The 16789-nt window shown below is 41.9% G+C and overlaps 1 protein-coding gene across 7 annotated transcripts in view; it reads left to right on the top strand.

Moving 5' to 3' along the window:
• The window catches only part of LOC128738030 (rap guanine nucleotide exchange factor 4), a 268496-nt gene extending 253135 nt beyond the window's left edge, over positions 1-15361 (top strand). For all 7 annotated transcript variants that reach the window (XM_053832845.1, XM_053832842.1, XM_053832843.1 and 4 more), the window contains 4 exons: positions 1523-1656; positions 1745-1915; positions 14276-14454; positions 14573-15361. In XM_053832845.1, the coding sequence (XP_053688820.1) occupies positions 1523-1656; positions 1745-1915; positions 14276-14454; positions 14573-14697 (609 nt within the window). In that variant the 3' untranslated portion in view covers positions 14698-15361. The remainder of the gene's footprint in view (positions 1-1522; positions 1657-1744; positions 1916-14275; positions 14455-14572) is intronic.
• The last annotated feature ends 1428 nt before the right edge of the window (positions 15362-16789 follow it).

The raw sequence follows: 16789 nt of genomic DNA, 5'->3' as shown, positions 1-16789 counted from the left end.
TACCGGCTCATTGAAGATAACTAGTTTTGCAGTGACAACAGCTTGATGCTGGCGCTAGTGTATCATTGAATCGTACATATGCATTAGCACCAGAAGCAAGTGGTTGTCACTCAAATACTAGCTATGTCAACAAGATAGAAGAGTTTCAGGCGCAATTTCATCACATCTTGGTAGTAGTGTAAATAAAGCACCATATGCTGAAATTAAAAGCAAAATGCTGCAGATTGCTAGTGAATGAAAATTGATTTATATTTTCATATCAGAAGGGAATTTTTGTGTTCTTCCGTGATGAAAAAAAGTAGAATTGTTTTGTGACATCATATTCACAGCTGTTTAGTTGCTAGAATAAGTAAACGTGATCATAATTGTGTCTGTGTGTTTTCCAAACCATCATCAAGAGCGGATACGCGTAAGCGATTGCTGCTGGCTTTTTCAGCCTGATTACGTGCCAATGGAAAGACAATGGTTTTGATGTTTATTGAATAAAATTTAGCAAATTACTTACATTTTTATGAAAATAGTTATAACATATTAAAGCATATGAGTGCTACATTCGTTTCAGTATTGTTATATAGCGGCAAAGTTTTTATTTGGGAAAGCGTAGCAAAAAAAAGGTAATGTATGCCGAATTTAGCAGCGTGCTGGAAATACCCTCCCGTACCCTAAATCATTTCTTCTAAAGGTGGAGGGACGTTTGGTGAGGAAAAATGGTAGACTGGATGATATTATGAAACTCCCATTCAGTAATTGAACTACACAATATATTTTGGCCGCACATCGAAGTTTCGCAATATCTTCCAGTTTACTATTTTTCCTCACCGAACGGTCCTCCAGCTTTAGAAAAAAATGATTTACCTTGGACCGCGACAGAGTCAAAGACAAGTAAAACAAAAAAATATTTCTGTTTGATTTTATAACAGCTTTGGCAGAACCAAAAAAACCTGAACTCATGAGGCCTTTACTTGCACGTACCTTCCTCAAGTATCATAGAAAAAGTAACAGGTTTATCAAACAGGCGAAATTCTATAAAAAATTACGTGATTTTTGTGAATCTGTGGTTAGTGCCGTCTGTGAGCTAACTCTCACATCAAGTCAGATTGAGAATTATTTCGGGCTGGAAATTTTCTCGTTCAGCACTGACAAACCATTAAACAGACAAATGTTTCTACAAATTTAGAATGTGTCTAAATCTACTTTAAATACAACGTTTAAAATCGAATGTTTCTAATTGTGTGTTTAAATTGTTCATAAAATAGTCAGACCTGCACCCGCAGGTCTGTGCAGTAAACAGTCTTAAATTTAATAACAAAATTCCACTTCAAGTTGGCTTTTATTATGACGCTCAATAGCTGACAGCGCTATCTCAGCTCAATTAAATCCCTTCCTAGGGAGATCCGCGTGCAGCATGATTCGATTACACTTTCACTTCGTCTTCTTCTTCTTCTTCTAATGGGATTATACTCAAAAGTTTAAATTAACTACATCAAGCAAGCTCAACCATTCGCTTTCCTTTGTCTTCCAGATTACTTCAAACTTAGACGTATTCATAAGGCGCTTCAACGAAATCCAGTACTGGGTCGTGACGGAGATCGTGTCAACGTCCAATATGACGAAACGGATGTCGCTGGTGAAGAAATTCATCAAACTTGCTGCATTGTAAGTTGTGCTTTTCCCTCCGACACGTAGTCACCAAACGACTAACTATTAATTTTCTCTCTCCGTCACACCGTGCGACCGCTTGCAGCTGCAAGGATTACCAGAACCTGAACGCATTCTTCGCAATCGTGATGGGATTGTCCAATATGGCTGTGTCTAGACTGTCCGGTACGTGGGACAAGCTTCCATCAAAGTTCCGAAAATTGTTTACCGAGTACGAGTCACTGATCGATCCCAGCCGGAATCACAGAGCCTATCGGTAAGTTGCATCTCAGAATCTCAGCGAGATTCGCATTAACTTGTTGAATAGCTTGTTGAACCTGCCATTTTCTACATAAAACGTTCGACTTATCACCACCGCGCCCGGAGGCGCCCGGAACGGAAGCCATTTCGAGCTAGGTGATTTGATTGATGAGCTGGTACTAAGTTGACATCCGAAAACCGGTCGGGATTAACGACTATCATCCTGGCGCGAGACGGCATTATCCCGTATTTTTCTGTGTTTGTTGTGTCATCGTCAGCCGCACGATTTGTGTGTTTGTTTGCTAGGTTAGGTATATTGTAGCCGAGCCGAGTTTTGCCAATTTTACGCGATGATAGCGACCAGATTAGCACTTGCTGCCGCTTGTTGGTTGGTAGGTACTTGGCAAACTCGTCAATCTTCTTTACGGCTTAATCTGGTCTGCCAAAGTTAGAGTGGGCTGCAGTGTGGCTGTCGGCGGGTCGATTTTGGGGTGCAAACAATATAAAAATCGATTTCCGGCCTAACACGTGTGCCATTCGGCGGTGAGGCACGCGTGTACCTACTATTAAGCGCTTTACCGTGCTGTGTGCTCCATTTCGAGGTTGAATTTGTTTATGCTCCATTTCAGGCTGTTTTTAACTTTTCACCAAAATATTTCTCCTGTTTTTAGTGCCATCAGAAACAAACGGTATTCTACCGAAGGATACTTGCCGGAAGGATGCTTGTTAATATTCTCGTCACGCATATCACGTACAGAGTACTGAACGTTCAGTTATCAAATTCAATAAAATTTCAAGTAGCATCGTCATGGCGCATTTTGCATACGGTTATGTTGAAGAAGTAGCTCACAAAATAACCGTAAAAAATGCATTTTAGAAGTGATTTTTTGAAGAGCAAATTTACTTTTATAGTTAGCGATCGGTCAAAGGAAAGTAATGGGGACTTGCCAGTGACAACTGTAACTGGAGACGATACTGACTCGAGATACTTGTCAGCTCTTAACCGTTAGGTCTTTCTAAAGCTCAAAAAGTATTTTCTCAGATGTAAAACCTTCACTTTCCCAACAAGGCTTAAAATCAGCTTAATCATGCATCAGCTCAGTGAATTTCTCGACGATTCATTTTTTGCGCCTCCATATCTTCTGCGCCCTCCATAGAGCAATTCCAGCTCAAAACGCTAAAAAAAGGTCATTTTTTGACTACTACTTATTTGATCAAAATGGCATCAAAGGGAAAGTTGTAGAAAATTAAGTGTATTTTTAGAAAAAAAAACTCACTGAAAGAAAAAACTTTCCAAAATCATGATAAAAATTATAAAATGTCAATTATCTCAAAACCATCCCCTCCGATTTGTATAATTTTTTTTAAAGATAGCTTACATTATGCCCTAAAATTTGGTGAAGAGCTATCGATGGACACTCTTTGGGATTTAAAAAAAAAAAAATCAAAAATATCGAAATTTTATTTTTTTTTTGGTAAACTCAAACCAAATCAATTTCTACGCATAATTTTAAACAAATTTACACATATAAACTTTTTTCTTAAATCCAGTCGTTCTCGAGTTATTACAAATTTAAAATTTACCCACAGGGAAATTTCGAATTTACCCGCACGATGCACCAGAGTGCCCTCCACTGTAATTTATTTATTTATTTATTCATTTATTTATTTATTTATTGGTAATTCATCTGACACATAAAATAGTCTACATGAATAAAAATCTTAAAGTAAGCTTGATCTTTTTAATCTTCTTGCAAACACGCGCGATGGTTCGCCGAAGCCAAACAACTCTTCCACTTTTGTAAACGTTTTTATACATTCAGTCATTGGCTCGCAAGATAAAAATGCCGTCCGATGGAACTGTGTCTGCAGTAGTCCCGTTGAGCGTAAAGTTCGTTGCGATGCCCGGAAGTTGAGCATGGATAACAGTTGTAGACAGTCAATTTCCCCGTTGGGCCATTTAGCTACAAATATCGCCTGTTGCATTTTACTTCTGTGTTCCAGTGTGTCGAGATCAAGTAGACGACAACTATCTCCATAGGTTGGCAAATTTTCTGGATTTCGCAAAGGAAGATGACGCAAAGCAAGTCTAATAAATCTTCTTTGTACGCGTTCAATTCGTATGATCCAAGTAAGCTGCTTCGGAAACCAAAGCAGACTACAGTTCTCCAGAAGCGGTCGAACTAGGGCGCAATATAACGATTTAAGGCAGTGGGCGTCCTTAAAGTTTCTCCCTATCTTGGAGATAAATCCAAGTTGCTGGGATGCTCTTGAGATAATTGATTCACGGTGCAAATTATGTCAGTTTAGTATCCAGTAAGACACCGAGGTCATTAACTTGTTCGACTTTGCCCAGCTTAGTACCATCGATAATATAATTAAAGTTTATCAGGTTTTTGATGCGATAAAAGCTCATCACTTGCACTTCGCATTTTGCAACGCTGACTATAAACCAGTTCAGTTTGCACCAGCCAACAAACACATCAAGCATAACTTGCAAGCGGCAGCAGTCGTCTTTATTACTTATGGTAGCAAACAGTTTTAAAACATCAGCATACACTAACTTGCAGCCAACACCCAACAGTAACGCAGCATCGTTAAAGAACATTAGGAAAAGCAAAGGTCCCATATTACTGCCTTGAGGGACTCCAGATATATAGGTAAATTCCGATGAAATACTGGATCCAAATTGACCAAACTCGTGACTTTAGTCATGACCTTGAAATGCGGTCAGGCATATATTAATATTTTTTTTTTTTTTTGAAACGATGATTCTACAATTGATGAAGGGACGGTAAGGGAAAGTAATGAAGAAGGATTTTTTCGGGAATGAAGGGGAATGGTGGAAAGGAAGGGGGGGGGGGGGTAATAGGTAGCTATGGTTAACAAGTTGTCGTTGTGACTCCTGTCTTTTGTCCAATGCTGGAAGGTGCATGGGTCGAACCAAGCTGTAATCAGAGATTATAACCGGATTTGAACCCACAACCCGGTTATAATCTCTGATTACAGCTTGGTTCGACCCATGCACCTTCCAGCATTCCAGCATTCCTTTCCACCCTTCCCCTTCATTCCCGAAAAAATCCTTCTTCATTACTTTCCCTTACCGTCCCTTCATCAATTGTAGAATCATCGTTTCAAAAACAAACAAAAAATATTACTGGATCCAAGTTTGACTCGTAGCACTCTATCGCTGAGATAGGATTTTAGCCATTCGACCATTTGTTGGGAAGCACCAAGTCGGGAAATCTTCCGCAAAAGCATTACATAGTCAATTCGAACGAAACTAGCTTTTAAGTCTGTATAAATGACATCAACTTGTTTCTTGTTTTCCATTTGCGAAATGCACATCGAAATGAATTCCACCAGATTAGTACAGACCGATCGACCAGGCATGAAGCCATGTTGAGCCGTTGAAATGTAGTTCTTAGTGCGGGACTGTATTACACCACTCACGATAATTTCGAACAACTTTGATGCCGCAGAGAAACTGGTTATTTCGCGATAATTCCGTATATTATGACGAACGCCAGATTTATATACCGGAAACATATACGATTGTTTCCAAATGTCAGGAAATTTACCTTGTTCGAAAGACTTATTAAAAATTGAGCACAACGGATTCGCCAAAACTGCTATACATCGACTTAAAACTACGGCGGGAATACCGTCAGGCCCTGCAAAGAAGCAGCGATTCAATTTTTTGGTTGCAGTTATCACCAGTAGTCATGTTAAACAAACTCAAATCCACCAAATTGGCCGGGACATGCGCAGCCACAATATCAGCATCACCGGCAGAGGCAGTTCCATATGCAAAAACGGAGGCGAAAAACTTCGCGAACAGCTCACAAGAGGCAGGAATTAAACTTGATTCGACGTCATCGTAGACGTAGTACACGTTGGAAGGGATTACAGAACTTTTCCTTTTAGAGTTGACGAAGTTCCAAAATTTTTAAGGCTGCCTGCGAAAATCGGATTGCACACGCAGCACATATGATTTATACAATGATGCATTCAGACGGCGGTATTGATCACTAGCATGCTTAAAATGGTGTCTAGTCCTTACCCCATCATGAGGGGCTCTGATGCGGCGGACCCTTCTTTCCCGTCAACTCGTGGGACTCTATGTGAATATACAAAATAATTCAAACACAAATATAACGTCAGTGAGCGTGAACGGTTTAGATAATCCGTTCGCAAGAGGCGGTATCCAGAGATCTCCGCCTATAGATACGAGCAGAAGCGCAAGCGTAAGCGGAAAGAGAAGCGGCACACCTGCCGCTCCAACTGCATCTACGCCGGACGCAGCGATGAACGGCCCGTCGCTAATAAAAGCAGTGGAAAGAAAGAGTGGCATGCTACCAAGAGTGGTAGCGGCGTCTCTTCAGCTTCAGCATCAGCACGGGCCCGAAGAAGCGCTTGATCGCTGAGGGTCGTAAGCAAACTGAGGAACCCACCGAGGGTAATAAGACGCAATTAGCGTCCGACAATCAGTGGGAATTAGTCAGAGGTGGGCACAATTCCGCTAATCCGCTAACAGCTAATTAGCTCAGCTAACATTTTGGTTAGCGGTTAGCGTTTTCGCTAATTTTTAAAACTGTTAGCGTTTTTGTTAGCTTCCGCTAAATTTATGTGCCGCTAAATAAACCGCTAACTTTTTTTTAGCAAGAGGAAAATTGTTATGAAATATGAAAATTTTCTTTTAATTTAACTGTTTAGCTATTATCTATTATCGCATACATCTGGATCGAAAGATCCCAAAACTTAATAAACTTTTGTATGCCAGCACGGTTGATGGACTCATGAAATAAATTAATAATTAAAAAAGATATATTCTTAGAAAACCTCAAGAGAAACTTTCCGATTTATTTACTTCATTTACATCGCATACATTATTTTAAAAATTCATAAGTATTGAAGCATCATTTCAAAAATATTATAAAAATGAAACCATTTGATTTTTTTCTAATGTGGTTTTAACCAGTGTGTCATTCACCACGCAAGAAAATGTAACCAATTTTACACAACAATCCAGCAAAATTATTATCTGGGAAACAGTTTTTCACAAAATTTTCCGTGAAAGCGAAAAACTTCATAGCAAACTTAAATTTCCAAAATATTTTTTTTTGTTTCTTATTCTTGTTTTCCAAACTGACCAATATGTGCTTGTAAGGGATTAAAATTTCACGATAATGTTATTTTTTATTTCTGAGTGATGACCAAAAAGCTCGAATTCCTAAGATATTCATAGACAGTAGTCCCCTAAATTAGGCGGTGAGTGGTGCTACATGCCTATTGCATTTTCTTAATTTCCTATTAGTCAATTTATTTGGTTTTTGGTAGTTAACAAGCTCATAACGGGCTCTAATAATATACCCACAATCAATTTTGTTGATCGATAGATAGCTGATGGGCGAACAGCATCACGCATCGCCTTATTCGGAGAATTCCTGTACCATTGAGAATTCATATCTCAGGAACTAAATGTGTGGTAGAGCAAACATTTTTAAATGAAAATGTAAGTAAATTTTTTTGGCAATCCAGAAAAAATATTGTTTGGAAAAATCTTTTAAAAAAATTTCTACAGAAAAAAACTATGTCCTGCCTCATGAAAATTGCCCTCGTAATTTCATTTCATCCATTTTAAATGTGGTAATGTTCTTCAAAACATTTTTTTGTGAATGCCTGCAATTTTTTCACGAAATTATTTCATGTTTTTCCATTATATATTTTTTCTTATACCTTTGCAACGAAGATTTTCTTTTTTTCAAAATTGTTTTTTTAAAAAGTATTGCTAAATTGGTGCTGCTAACACATTTAGCGGTTAACGGTTAGCGTTAGCTTCCGCTAAATTTTTGGTTCATTTAGCGGTTAGCGGTTATCGAAGCTAACGTTTTGGATTAGCGGTTTAGCTGTTAGCGAAGCTAAAATTTCGGTTAGCGGTGCCCACCTCTGGAATTAGTGAAAAAGAAGAAGGCCAGGAAGAAAGAGGAGGATCTAGCGCCACTGAAAGTGGTCAGAAAAAAGAGGAGCAAAGACGATGACCTTATCCTCAAAACTGAGGGGCCGAAATATTCGAAAGTTTTGAAGGCCATAAGAGGTGACGATCAGTTGACGGGGCTTGGCGCGGATGTGCGGAGTATCCACCGCTCTCGCACGGGCGACATGATCCTTGAGCTCAAAAAGAATACCACTGAGAAGGGTTCTGCCTACAAAGTGCTGGCAAAAAAAGGTCCTCGGCGATAGCGTACAGATCCGCGCACTAACGCCCGAGATGACTCTCCAGCTTAAAAACCTGGACGAGATCACTGAAGCGAGCGAACTAGCAAGAGCTCTCAAGGAGCAATGTAAGGTGGTGGCGACTACCGAGGCAGTTTGTCTGTGCAAGGGACCGGCGGAACCCAGGTAGCAACTAAAAGACTTCCACTGGTAGACGGATATGCAGCCCTGAAAGTGGCTAAGTTGAAGGTGGGATGGTCCGTATGCCCACTGAGCGTCTTCCAGCAGTCGGAGGCCTGCTTCCGGTGCTTTGAGCGGGGGCACAAATCCTGGAGCTGTAAGGGGCCAGACCGAAGCCACCAACTCGCATATCAATGTACGAAAACTATCGTAAATATCTCTTAACAAATTCGGATTCGTAAATAAAGCCTAATAGAGCGCGCTCAAGTTGATATTCTATCGCTTATAATGCTAGTAACTGACAAACATACGATTTTCAGCACAAAGTCGTATAGCTGCATGTAGCTGGTAGCGCTTAATCGGATCTTATCGTATTGAAATACCTATATAAGTGTATTGCTCAAAATTATTCCGTAGTAGTCAGTACGTATATCGCCTCCAAAATGTACGGATAAGCGGCTTTTGCGCGTCGATTACCCCTAGTAATGACACTTCTCCATTTTTCTCAAATTTTCGAAAAAACTCATTTTTCGGTGCATGTTACTGCAAGGAGGATTGATCAATCCGTACAAAACTTTGGGACATTGAATGTGGGGTCGGCATGAGCAATTATACCAAATTTGTTTGAAATCGGAGGTAGTCGATTACAACGGATATGATCACTTGAAGGGGGATTGCCCCTATATTACCTTGAAAATCGAATTTCGTAAAAATATCCAAGATAGAATATTTTAAGACCTTCTTTAAATTAATTGTTTTGACCAATACTAACATCCTATGAAGAGAAATCTGAGGTGCATGTAAGTTAAATAATAAGTACCTTCGAACATAGCGTGCGCCGTCCAAGTGCCTGATATGTACCGGCCAACGCAACGGGACGCTAAGCACACAACAGGAGCCCCAAAGTGGCCGGTAAGCGCGCCGGCGACTAAAACACGGGCGTAGTGCAGGTAGCGCAAATAAACTTGAATCACTGCTACGCGGCCCAGCAGCTGTTGTATCAAGCTGTTACTGAGTCGTTGACGGATATTGCCATCATCTCGGACTCATACCGCATCCCTACCGGAAACGGTAACTGGGTCTCGGATAGGTCCAGAACGGCGGCTATATGGACGACAAGCACGTTTCCGGTTCAAGAGATTGTGTCAACTGCAGACGACGGATTTGCGGTTGTCAAAGTGGGTGGAGTGGTCTACTGCAGCTGTTATGCTCCGCCGAGTTGGTCTATCGAGCAGTTTACGCGGATGGTAGACCGAGTATCAGTTGTGCTGACTGATCCAAGGCCGTTGGTTGTGGCGGGTAACTTTAACGCTTGGGTGATAGAGTGGGGAAGTCGCCGCACAAACCATAGGGATCGGATTCTGCTTGAAGCTCTGGCAAAGCTCAACGTAGATCTGGCCAACGTCGGCACCACAAGTACCTTCAGTAGGAATGATGCAGAGTCTATCATCGACGTGACATTCGGCAGTCCTGGTTTGATAGGAGATTGGAGGGTAGACAATGGCTACACTAACACTGACCATCAGGCGGTCCGCTATTGTGTCGGTCAAATAACGAGGCGGCGAGTAGAGTCGACACTCCAACCACCCGTGGATGGAAGACATCATACTTCAATCCCGAAGTATTTGTGGAAGCGATCCGAAGAGAGTGCGGTGATTGCGGTATGCGCGATCCGAACGCTGATCATTTGGTTGAGGCACTGTCGCGAGCGTGTGACGCTACCATGCCTAGGAAAGGTCGACCTAGGTATGGGAGGTCACCGGCTGACTGGTGGAGAGATGAAATAGCGGAACTCCGCGGAGCGTGCTTTCGTGCGAGGAGAATTATGCAAAGAGCTCGTTCGGACGAAAGCAGGGCTGTATGTCGAGTAGCACTTGTTTCTGCACGCGCAGCTCTTAAGAGTGGGTTTAAAGCTAGTAAAAGAGCCTGCTTTGAAAGGTTATGTGCTAGTGCCAATGCGAACACGTGGGGTGATGCCTACAGGGTCGTAATGGCAAAGACTAAGGGCGTGATGGCGTCCGCAGAGCAATCGCCAGAGACGCTGGAGCGGATCATCGAGTGCCTCTTTCCGCGTCACGAGTCAAGGCCCCAGGCCGCTGAGTCGTCCCACGGCCGACGTTCCAGTAGGATGGTCGGCCTCCTAGCCGAACATCCAAAGTAACGCAGGCGACGGCGGTTTAGAGGTCGGGGAGGAAGTGACGGTTACGAACGATGAACTCAATGAGATCACTAAATCCCTAAAGCTGAGCAACACACCGAGGCCAGACGGAATCCCGAATATGGCCATTAAAGCGGCTATGTTAGAGGCTCCCGAATTATTCGGGGCAGTAATGAGTAGATGCCTGGAAGTTGGTCACTTCCCGGACAGATGGAAGCGAAAGAATCTGGTCCTGTTGCCGAAGCCGGGAAAACCTCCGGGTGTCCCCTCGTCATATAGGCCGATCTGTCTACTCGACACTGCCGGCAAGGTGTTGGAGAGGGTTATCCTTAGCAGACTCGTATAGTACACTGAGGGTACAAACGGTCTGTCAACGAACCAATTCGGCTTTCGAAAAGGCAAATCTACGGTGGATGCCATCTTGTCTGTTACTAAGACAGCCGAGGTGGCAATCCAGCCCAAGAGGACATGTATCCGTTATTGTGCAGTTGTCACGCTCGACGTGAGAAATGCGTTTAATAGTGCTAGCTGGGACTCCATAGCCAACTCGCTTCGGAACGTCCAAGTGCCGGTGTCGCTGTACAGAATTCTGGAAAATTATTTCCAGAATCGTGCGCTATGCAACAACACGGGGGAGGGTTAGAAGTGCGTTCCAATCACCGCAGGGGTTCCGCAAGGTTCCATACTGGGCCCGGTGTTGTGGAACGTCATGTATGACGAGGTGTTGAAGCTAAAGTTCTCGGTAGGGGTGGTGATTGTCGACTTTGCGGTCGACATCACCTTGGAAGTCTACGGTGAATCTATCAGAGAGGTTCAGTTAATGGCTGTTAATGGTTAATTGTTGAAGATTGGATGCGATCCAGGAAGCTAGAGCTAGCGTATCAAAAAACGGTGGTTATCGTGGTGAACAACCGCGTGATGGTCGACGATAAGCTCAAGTTTGGGAGCCACGTCGACTATGCAAGAAGGCTTCCACAGCTATTTCGGCATTGTCTCGTATGATGTCTAATTCTAATAGCTCTGCAGTATATGGCAGCAAGCGAAGGCTATTAGCCAACGTGGTCCAGTCCATATTCAGGCATGGCGGGCCGGTATGGTCAACGGCGTTCGGCGTACCAAAAGCTATCTAACCAAGCTGGAAAGCACCTATCGTCTCATGTGCTTGAGAGTGGCGAGTGCGTATCGCACAGTTTCACATGACGCAATCTGCGTTGGCCTGTTGGCATCATCATCAGCGAGGATGTAGAGTGCTTCAACCAACGTGGAACTAGAGGCATACGGAGTACCACAAGATCGGCCTCGATGACCACATGCCCCTCCCTGAAGTAATACCGATACGGTGGGGCCCGGAGGGATTGAGGCTGGAGACTCGAGTAGGGTTTTAGTGTATCTGGATCCTCACGCCCTATTAGGGGGGTCGGGATACCCAACCCTACTCCCTGAGTTGTCTTCTCAGGTGTTTGATAGTACCGTATCTTCTAAGGTGCTGAGCAGATTTCCCTACTCGTTAACAAAAACGACATTATGGGATAGCAAGAAAGTTGGATGCCCATCAAAACATTTACGAATTTTAATGCCTAACCTGTCCGACTTGCCCACCCTGTACGTCTTACCCACAGTTCCCCTAAGGTTTCATGATGATAGGCCCGTTCCTTTCCACGTTTGCCCTTCGTATTGCACCTTTCAAGGCAATGTTGAATAGCAGATTAGAAAGTCCATCCCTTTGCTTCAATCCAACCACTGAAGTCTCAACCGCTATTCTGACGTATGATTTTGCCCCGTCCAGCGTCGCACGAATTAACGTTTCGAATTAGTTTCGTCGGAAAACCATGTTCTAGCATCATCTGCCAGGGCTCATTTCGTTTAATTGAATCGTACGCCACCTTAAAGACGCAGACACAGGGTAAACATTTGATCCATCGTTCGCTTTTGTATTTGTTCTATACGGTCGATCCAGCACTCCTGCCTGATACGGGCCCCAGATAATGCAAGCAATTTCTAGGAGAAGCCTTACCAAAGCACTGTACAACGATCGGAAGCACAATAGATCAGTGAACTTGTTTCAAATATTTTTAATAAACCCCAGCCGGCAGTTTGCTTTCTGTACGTTGATTGATCGGTGCATATCAAGAATCAATTTACTATCCAACGTCAACTACGTAACGCCTAGGCCTTTCACTTGTCAAACGACTTCCTTCGATATAATTTGGTTTTCGGTGACAGTCGTGAAGTATTGAATTTTTTTTATGGGTGAATGATACCCAGGTAACCAATAAGCATTTCCAATGCAATTTAAATGCAAGCCAATAAGCATTCAAGTTGCCTTAAATGCTACTTAAATGCTATTTTGGCAAAATATGCGGCTACTTTACTGCTAGCCCTCTTATAGTGCTGACAATGCTTATTTGTAGCTAGTTACCAACAAGAAGAATTTAAATAGAATTGTGGATGCCAATTTACAACAGTTATGCAGTCAAAAAGCTGATAAACAACAACTTGCAGTATAAAACGCCAGGGATGCTAATAAACAACTGATTTACTGCTTATTTTAATGCTTATTGGTTACCTGGGTATAACACAACATTTTCCGACGCTTATGACGATGCGGTTCCACTTCACCACTGTTCAAAAAAATAAAGAATTTTCTGAAGCTCATGGCAATCTTCAGTGTTTATAATAACGAGAACAATTTTTAGGTCATCAGCATACAGCGAGTGGCATCGATCAGGAAACAGAAAACAAAAATATCAAGGGACCAAGATTAATGCCTTGTGGAACCCCAGATAAGTTTGTAAAGGTCCGGGATTCAACATTTCCGAGCTTGACTCGAAGCGTTCGTACAAATGACATCATTAACTAAATATAGTTAAGTGTTTAATATTGATTTTCAATCAGTTCAATACAACTTTTCTCCAAGTTATTCTGGTTATTCTTTAACAATTCTCTACCACCAGCATTGCCTAATAAACTGTGCGTTTTAATAAACTTTTCCTTTCCTCCACGGCGATCCGGTAATTGTGATGCCTATGAACTTCGACAGCAATAATATTCGTTATCCGCCTCCGCTGCTGGGTTCATTTGCGGAGAAAAATCCTTCAGACCGAATTCAATATGCTCTCTCCACTATGCAAGGAATCTGCCTGCCGACATCGTTTACCGTCGTCCCTCGAAAAGCGCCGCAGAAAAGTTATTCCAAGCAAAATTAAATTTATTTTTCCCATTATACCTACGGACAATGCCGGCGATATTGCGTACCTTTGCAACGACTCGACGACAACAACGCGCAAGCAAACGCAATCCTAAATCGAGAGGCAGAAGAAACGGCAATTCTGGCTGCCTAAGTTAAGCAAAAGATTAAGCGATATGCTCGTTGGTCGGTCGGTATGCTGTTGTAATCTTTCGTCCACTTTTGGCATCAGTATTATTACTCCACTTCAAGTTGAGGATTCCTATAGCAGTGTGCACGTATATAAATATGTATTTATACCAGACACTTCACCGAGCGCTACTGGCAGCCACTTTTCCCGCCGCCGGTCGCTCGCTGCTGATAAGAGAAGCTGCTCGACATTATTGAAAGCCCTCCACGCGAAAGTACCGGTGATCGTGCGAAAAGATATGGAACTTGTCCTACTACCAGGAACACTGGCTGGGTTTAGTCGGCATTGATGTTTAGAAAGTCTACACCGACTACCGGATGGGCGCGACGGTAGAATCACTGTAATTGAGAGGAAGTCGGAACCAAAATGTCTATTTCTTACTAAATTCGATACGAATCATACTGATTTGCATTTTTCTATTTTTTTTTCCTATTTTCCAATCTAGAATGTCGGTCGGTAAACTACAACCCCCGGTGATTCCCTTCATGCCACTTCTGCTGAAGGACATGACATTCGCACACGAAGGAAACAAAACCAGTCTCGATGGTTTGGTGAATTTTGAAAAGATGCACATGATGGCACAGACGATGCGAACCGTTCGGTACTGTCGATCCAGACACTTGGGTGAGTAATTCGACAAACGACTGGCACGGTACTCATACATCACACGTCTAAACATTCGTTTGCTTGATTTATTTCCTGTCTTTCCAACCAACCAAACAACCAACCAACCAACAATCAGTATTGGATCCTCCTTCGCCGAAGAACGAGAACGAAATTCGTCAGTACATCAGCTGCTTCCGGACCATCGACAACCAACGGGTGCTGAATGCGATGTCCACAAAGGTCGAACCCAGACGGTCGTAAGTTGGCCTAGGTTGGCAGCGGGATCGGAATTCTGAAACAGAAAATCAAATAATCGTGTGATCACAAACAAACGGGCTAACAAAAAGAAAAAGAAAGGTTTTGACTTACTGTAATCTAACGACAAACAAACAAAATATTAACCTACACTGTCCCACCACCACCATCCTGTATTTATTGGACATTTTGAAATGCAACAAAAAAAACAAAGCAAGAAAAGATTAGTTCTTCCGATTTTACCGGGAGATCTGGAAGCAATCTTGTGCGCCCTATCGCTACACGTTTAGCTAGGAGAACAACGTTTTTACAGACCGTTTCGTTTTTTATTTCTGCGAGTTGATTATTATTATTACCTACTATCCGTAGTGTGTAGTGTTAAATTAGAGTATGAATTATACTTTGTTGAAAGTGTCGAGTGTCGAATATTCGGAAAATTGTTTGTACAGAATATTTTAATTAGTGCAGTAAGTTTTATCAGTGTCTCGCAATAGCATGGCTTATTTCCTATAGTTTGTTCGTAATATTTAACATTTCCCTTAATTTTTATTCACCTTCCTGTAGATTTACGTATACGTTTCTAGTTCGTGAGTTTGTCTAGCACATATTAATTTCGTTTGTGTAATATTTGTTAATACGACTATTCTGGCCTTCCGTAATAAAACTATTTTCTATCATTAATTTGTGTATGTGTATTGTGTTTTCTTTCTACTCTCTAGCTAAAGCTCATAAAGGTTTCCTAGTTCTAATGTGAAAATCAGTCACAGCTGCTCACCCAATTATACCTCCACTATTCTATGAACTGAACACGTCACAGAAGTGATAATTAATAAATTGAAATGTAGTCAAACCTGAATCAATTGAAGAAACTATTTAGAATAGCAGTTGAAAGGAACATCAAACACTAAGAAATCGGTTTTGTTTTTACGAGTTATAATGTTAGCACAATCCAGTGTCAGAGTTATCCTAGACAAAACAGATGCAAAGAAATTTTATTGTTTCATATTGGAAGTAGATATTTAAAAAAGCTTGAACTGTAAAATGTAAAACTGATTCTCCGTTTTTTATTTCGTTTTTATCTAATAACACATTTTTTAACTAGTTGCCATCGATATAACGTTGTTTAACTTGTTCAACGGCTGCCTCCAAAAGACCCCCGAAGTGAGGGCTTCGTGCCCAAGTAACAATTTGGGTTTTAGTACACTCTTATGATGGCATTTAATGATGGCGGATAATCCATAGTCCTTTTTTGTCGCGTGGGTCTATTCCGATTGTTCCAGTAAGAATTTATTTGTTCTTCGTTCCGTGCTTTAGTATTTTTCGTGGTGACGGCTTGCAAAGCCTGCTACACCAACCCCTGTTTCGCTGGAGGGCCAACGAAGCTCGAAAGAGCCCTCCTTTCCTGTCAGCATTTTTTTCCATGTTGGGTATTTTTATGACTGCGACCATTTGTTTGATCTATTGTGATATATCCCCCATTTTACTATAGCTATGTTGTCAAGATGACGCACCACTATTAGAAGCGACCGTCATTGTTTGACTAATAGCATTTGTCCAGTCCGGTGATACATTTCGGATAAAGTGGACTACCGTACTGGGAATTGTTCTCCAAATATCAGAGGGTTCTAACAGCCCTCTGTCGAAGAACCTTAATCTTTTATTAAAAATTGCCGGACATCGGCATAACAGTTGTTCCGAGTCTTCTTTTTCTATGCCACATAAGCGACATATATCATCTTGAAGTTTTCCCATAAGCTTCAGATGATAGCGGCTCGGACAATGTTCTGTTATTATACCAGTATAGATGCTTAGATCTTTCTTTGAAAGCTCCAGTATTTTGCGAGTCATAGAAATGTTTGGAGAGATAAACCGTTTCGACTGCCTAGCATTGAAAGTGTTATTCCAATTTGATTCCACTTTCCTACATTCCCATGCCTTCAGCTCCATTTTTAATGCAGAAGCAGATAGGTCGCAAAAGGGCTCAGGTCCTATAAATTGATGAGAAGATCCGAGCCTCGCAAGCGCATCAGCCCTCTCATTTCCATCAATTCCACCGTGACCTGGGACCCAATATAAGTTGACTTGGTTACGGCAAGAC

This window comes from Sabethes cyaneus, chromosome 2 (assembly GCF_943734655.1).
Source record: "Sabethes cyaneus chromosome 2, idSabCyanKW18_F2, whole genome shotgun sequence".
NCBI classification, from domain to species: Eukaryota; Metazoa; Arthropoda; class Insecta; order Diptera; family Culicidae; genus Sabethes; species Sabethes cyaneus.
The sequence above is the reverse complement of the archived record's forward strand: the minus strand, read 5'-3'. Positions and strand labels throughout refer to the sequence as shown.